The sequence below is a fragment of the Frankliniella occidentalis genome, unplaced genomic scaffold (genome assembly GCF_000697945.3).
Source record: "Frankliniella occidentalis isolate FOCC.00 unplaced genomic scaffold, Focc_3.1 Scaffold45, whole genome shotgun sequence".
In the NCBI taxonomy this organism is placed as follows: domain Eukaryota; kingdom Metazoa; phylum Arthropoda; class Insecta; order Thysanoptera; family Thripidae; genus Frankliniella; species Frankliniella occidentalis.
Window position 1 is genome coordinate 643,805 of NW_026267175.1, and position 6,077 is coordinate 649,881.

Below are 6,077 nucleotides of genomic sequence, written 5' to 3' on the forward strand. Positions count from 1 at the left end.
TCTCGCTTTCTTTTGTTATTTTCAACCGTTTCGTAACAAACTTGTTCCCGATGAGCGCCCACCCAGCCTCACTCTGCTGGATCCATTAGCGAGGGGCTGATTGCCGGCCGAGTTACCGCCTGCCGTCGGGACGGCTCACCACTAATCTTAATTTTCATCCCTCTTGCACCATCGCCTCGGGGCGCCACGTCTACGCATTTTAAAAAGAGTTTTTGTTTTTCTCCTCGGCTTATCATTATCTATCTATCTATCTATCTATCTATCTATCTATCTATCTATCTATCTATCTATCTATCTATCTATCTATCTTCTTGCAAGGAGGAGAGATTGGACAACAATCCCATCCGAGCTTCACCCCCCTTGTGCTCCCCCGGAGGCCAACTTTATTCCACACTTGCCCCGACGTTCATCCATCCTCGGCCCTCCTCCCGCCACGTGCCCGTCCGGCGGGCCGTGTCCCAGTGCCCTACAACACCTCTCCTCTCTCCCTCCCCTCCGACTCCCTCGCTCCCCTCCTCCAGCTCAGCTCCCTCTCTCCTCCTCGGCTCCCAAACTCCACGCTGCTCCGCTCCTGATTCTGCTGGCGATGCAGCTCTCTGCGCCGTCGCTGCAGAGCGTTACGAGCGGCGCGGCCATCACCGGCCGGCCGGAGTCCTGCAGGAGACTTGCTTCTGGAGTCCTGCTGGACAACATGTGGGGTCCTGCTGGAGTCCTGCTGGACACCATCTGCAACTCCGGCGGAGTCCTGCTGTACACCATCTGCAAATCCGGTGGAGTCCTGCTGGAGCTTTGCTGGACGCCATCTCACGTCCTGCTAAAGTCCTGCTGGACAAACACGAGGGGTCCTGTTGGGGTCCTGCCGGCGACGCGCTGGAGTCGTTAAATCTCCCAAATATCGCCGGTGTTCGCGCGACCCGTTGGGGGCCTCTGGAGTTGGAGAGCGATGCTTCCAGCAGGGCCTAACCTAACCGTTATTCGCAACACTTTATTGCCGGGCCATCCTCCTCCGTTTGATTGCTCCGGAGAGGGGGGCGGGGCGCTTGCGTTGTTGACGGCGCCATAATAATAATAACACTTCATCGATGGGACCGAAAAAAAAAATAATACCAAGTTTGCAGCCTCTGCCCGCCTCTCGTGAACACATCGGGTTGTCGTCAGCGACCGCGGGCGCCGCCGCGCCGCGCGTTAGCGAGAAGAGAGAAAGAGAGAGTGAGGACATGAAGACGCAGAGCAAGAGAGGGAGAAGCAAGAGAAAGACGAAAATAAGCGGAGCCTATAAAATGGTATACCAGATTACTGGTGGATGAGTTTCGGGTGTGCCGCAGCCCATCTCCGGCTCCCAACCCCCGCGTCCGGCGGGTGCGCGTCGCACTGGTGGCTATCGTGATGAGAGTGTCTGAGACAGGCGTAACCGACACCGACAACAACAGCAACAGAGAGGGGCGGGAGGGGGTTAGAGATCACGCGCTTGTGGAGAAAGTTGTGGTGTCTTGAGGATGTTGGTACTCGTTTCGACCGTTTTACTAACACCCTGTTTTTTCTGGTATGTTGCAGTGACTTCAGCAGCAATAACATCACAGAGCTGAACGAGTCGTCTCTCAGCGGCCTACCCGTTCTTGAAGAACTGTGAGTACATTTCTAGACCCCAATAATAGTTGGCAATTGTCCGCGACCCAGGCTTGAATTTTTCTTAACTTCCATGTCTCTTTAAGTGGGTAGTTTCTAGCGTCAATCCGTGTCTTCTATACAGAGGACGGTTTAAAAATTAAAGACTTTCAATTGAATGAACCATCGTTCTGTAGATTTCCACATGCTATTGGCTAAGAATAGCCAAAAGTTTTATTAATAATATGTATTTTAGGTACTCCGCAAAAGTTTTAACTAAGCTGTGTTAAAAACGCACTAGTTGTTATAGGAAATTGTTCAACTTAAAACTTTGGGAACGATAAACGCGTTATCGTTGGAGTTTTTTCACTTTGGAAAACTCCGTTGTTTTTTCAACCTGCCAATTCCTTTATTTTTCTTTTTAAGTTCACATAGATGGGGGTTCTAAGGGAAAATAAAAAGAGGGCGCTTGTCTTGGTCGTGGCTGCTCGCCTCCTCGCTCTCTCTCGGATACAACACCATTCCCAGAAGGCAGTAATGGTCGCCGTTCCCGCTACGCCATAAAGAACACCTTAAAGCACGACATGAAAACTCGCCCGGGGCATTCGGCTCGAACCGCGCGGCGGCCCGGGCCCCGAGGAGCCCCCGCGACCCCTTTAGCTAATCCGTCCACCTTCCTCTCTCTGTCCCCCCGAACACCTCGCCACCGGACGGGAAACCAGACGGCGGCGAGCCTCCCACTGTTTCGATCTTATTTCGATCACTTTTATTTTCTACGAAAAAAATCTGCTTGCTGCCGCTTTGATGAAAACAAAGGTAACATCTCTGTCAGTTATGGCGGGGACGACGCCGTGCTTCACGTCCTCACCCCTCTCTCTCCCTCCCACGCGCTCTCCGAGTCAGTAACCTCAATCTTTCTCTCTCTCGCACCCGCCGCCCCCCCCCTTCTCTCTCGTTTTCTCTCTCTCCCCCCCCCTCTCGCTCGCTCGCTCATTGCCGATGGTACCCCACTTTGCTGAGCTGCAGCAGTAGCAAGCGACCACGCCGAGTAGGGATGCTAACTTTTGTTTCCTCCGCGGGGTGTCAGAGGAGGGTTAGGAGAGAGAAAGAGAAGGGGGGGAGGGGGGGACGAATGGAGGACCAGTGGTAGAGTGGGGGGCAGGCAACGGGGAAAATGGGGAGAAAAGAAAAATAGAGAAGGAGATGTCGTCTGAATTATATGTATGCTCTGTTGCAGCCTTCTCGGGGACAACCACCAACTGCGGATCCAGCCGCTCGCCTTCCAACACAGCCCCCATCTCAAGAAGTTGTAAGTATTCCCACACGGGGGGGCTGCTGGGCTGGGGGGCCTTAGCCGGACAGCTACCCCCTACCACCCCCATTTCCCCCTCCCCGTTCCAACACTCCCCTCCCACAGTGCGCGCAGCCCCGGCAGCGCCGGCCAAACTTAATCTTTTTCCTCACGTTTCTCACTTGTCTGGCAATGTTTCAGTGCCTTATAGCCCCAGTTTTACAGTTTATTGTTTTCCCCCCGTTATTCTCGCTGCTAGCTCGCGGGTACGAGTTCCGTTTACCGCTGTTCCCTTCCTTTTTTTTCAGGAAAGGTACGGTAGCATTAAATGTGTCCGGGGCTGCTGCCTGGCATAGCCAGCCGGGTGTTGCCATGTAAATGGAATCACCCGCCTGAGTTACTGTGTCCAGCGCACAGCCGTTTTGTTTTTTCTTGCTTTCTCCTCGGTCTTCTATTTTCTTCGGTTATTTTTTATTTCTTTGATAACGGGAAAAGAATACTTAATTTATGTATCCCGGAGCCGATAATGCAGCGCGTGTTGAGCAGCGTTTCCAAACATTCCCGCGGCGTGTCCGGTAATCTCTCGCGCTCCGCCCCGCCACGCCCCGCCCCGCCACGCCCCACCAGCCGCTTGCTAATTTCTGTGGTGATATAAATTAGCCCGGAAGTAATTGCGGGGCCGGTGCTATTAAGTTTTGGACGCGGGCGGCACCGCCCAGGGGCACCGGGAGCCCAACTTGGGCCCCTAACCCCCTCCCCTCTCTCCCCACCTCCAGGAATTTCCAGGATTATTTTCAGACTTTGAGGTCAGCCTCATACGGCCCCCCTGCCCACGGAGCGCGTTAGGCCTACTGCCCTCTACCTCACTATCTGGTCTACCTCACCCCAAAGGATGCGCGTTCCCTCCTTGGGGAAACTCCCAAGAAAACCCCTTTAAATTCGCAAGGGAAAAGAATAAAAATAAGACGTGTCTTAAAATGTTTAAAATATATTCATGTTTAATAAAATGAAAGAAGGTGCGGTAGCTAAATGTCCAATGTTTCTCCAGGTCGCTGCAGAGCTGCGGACTGCGCCAGCTGCCCGAGTCGTTGCTCAGGCCCCTCCGGAAACTCACCACTCTGTAAGTACTCCATCAGCTGAGTCAAGCCACCAGAGAATCTAGCACAGCACCAAGGGCGAAGGGGGTATTGTAGTTGGATTCCAGTCGCCAACTTAGTCTACAATACATTTTTCCCCGAGTACCCCCCTCCCCCACTCCCCACTTTTCTATCTTTGTTCACTTTCAATAAGTGAAAGTAGATGTGAGGGTTGCGGGTGTGTCTCCGAGCTGGCTTGTGTTGTGAGAGAGGAAAGAGGGAGGGAGTGAGTATGAGTGAGTGGGTGTGTGAGTGAGGGAGAGAGAGAAAGATTGGAGAGGAGAGGAGGGAAGAGTGGGCTATTTCAATATCGCGCAAGCCCCTCCTTCGGACTAGCTCCCAGTTGGCTGCAGCGGTTGTTGTGTCTCACTGCACGAGAGAGGGGTATGGGGGAGCCGGTCGCTCGGAGACACACAGTATAGTGCAGCGCCTCGAGGAAACGTTGACCCGTGTTGACGTGCCTCCGCCACGCCCCGCTACGCCCTGCCACGCCACGCCACGCCACGCCCTTGCTGCATGGCCAGCCTGGGGGCCCAGCATGCCGCTAAGAGGGGCCGCTTGTCCAACAGGGCCCCCTCACATTTCGCCACTCTCAGAGATGACGTATCGGTGGCGGGGCCGGGGTGGCGGCCGCGTTGCATGAGTGCGCTGTGAACACAATCTGCAGGGCCAAGTGGGCGTGGCGTGGAGTGGATGTTGGTGCAGCCGGGGACACACACGGCTTCGATTCGTGCGGAGGGGCGCCTGTTCGCTCGGGGCCATGGTAGACGATTAACGATAAAACTGTAAAACGGCGTTGCTTGGGAAGTACATAACCATCAAATTCTTCAGTGTACCTCGTTTAATCGGCCAAAAAAACTTGCGCGAGTTTTGCGTTAAAACTTCCGTTTCTATCCACTGTAAAAAGTTTTCGTGATTTTACAAAAAAAAAAATGTTACGAAACGCTTTGTAAAAAATAAATTACACTGTGAACAATATATCTGTACGTGTACGATATATTTTGTAATTTGCGATTTACAATACGAGTCGTACATGTACAACCTCCCACTGTCGCTCGATATTCGATTCCAAGTCGATACATAGGCTTGTGAATTGTACAATTTTAGATTGTACTTGTACGACTTCTTCCATGGAAAATTTTCCTGTACCCGGTACGACAATTTCTCAGTGTACGCGAAAATAGATCGTTAGTGTCTATTTACGAAACATTTCGTTACGTTAAAAATGTATTTCGTAACGAACGTAAATATCTGGGTCATCAAATTTGACAAAATAAATACAAAGTTCACATTCTTTTAATACAGATTTGGGTTTGACGAAGCAATTCGTAAAATGACGATGTACCGTAGAAAATTAACCGAGAATATTTGTGTGCTATTGCTCCAAATCAAAAAGGTGACACAAAACTAGGGTAACTTTGAAGAAAAAAAGTAAGTAGGACTGAAATTTCTATGATCTTGAAAGTCTTTGTTCCACAGAAGAGCAGGTCTCGTAGCGCTGCCCGAAAGGAGAAGTCATGTGTGGGCCAACTTAGCGGGAAATTGCTGTCTCTTCTCGCACCGCCTGTTATCCCCCGTGCCCTTTTTCCTTCCCTGGTCCCAAATCTCCCAGCCCCCCTTCTCCTCTTGTCTTTCTATTTTTTAAATTGATCCCCTTTGCTCGCCCGCCCCCAACTCCACGGGTCACGAGTGCCGTGCGTTACCGTACGGTGCGTGCGCATTGTTCGCTTCGGCCCAGATAGGCGTTGAGCCGAGAGGCCGAAAGCCGGAAAATGGGCAAACACAACACAGGCAGCGAGCCTCCTGCGCCTGCCTCCGGGCGGGGAGGAGGGTGGGGAGGGGAAGGGGAGCGTGAAATTGTGTGTGTCGGTGTTGGGCTTTTTGCTTTCACGTGCGGGGTCATGGTGCGGGGTTTTGCTAGTTCACTCACTGGCGGAACCCAAAAGGGTCGCCATGTGTGAGAGAGGGAGAGAGAGGGGGGACTGAGCCTGTGGTTGGTGGTGGCGTGCGATGTGAGAGGGATAGAGACGGAAAGGAATACATTC

General features: G+C 52.4%; 1 protein-coding gene across 1 annotated transcript in view; it reads left to right on the top strand.

Moving 5' to 3' along the window:
• The window catches only part of LOC113214795 (leucine-rich repeat-containing G-protein coupled receptor 5), a 140,132-nt gene that overhangs the window by 100,419 nt on the left and 33,636 nt on the right, over positions 1–6,077 (top strand). The window contains exons 3-5 of the mRNA XM_052266996.1: positions 1,555–1,626; positions 2,843–2,914; positions 3,945–4,016. Coding sequence (XP_052122956.1) covers positions 1,555–1,626; positions 2,843–2,914; positions 3,945–4,016 — 216 coding nt within the window. The remainder of the gene's footprint in view (positions 1–1,554; positions 1,627–2,842; positions 2,915–3,944; positions 4,017–6,077) is intronic.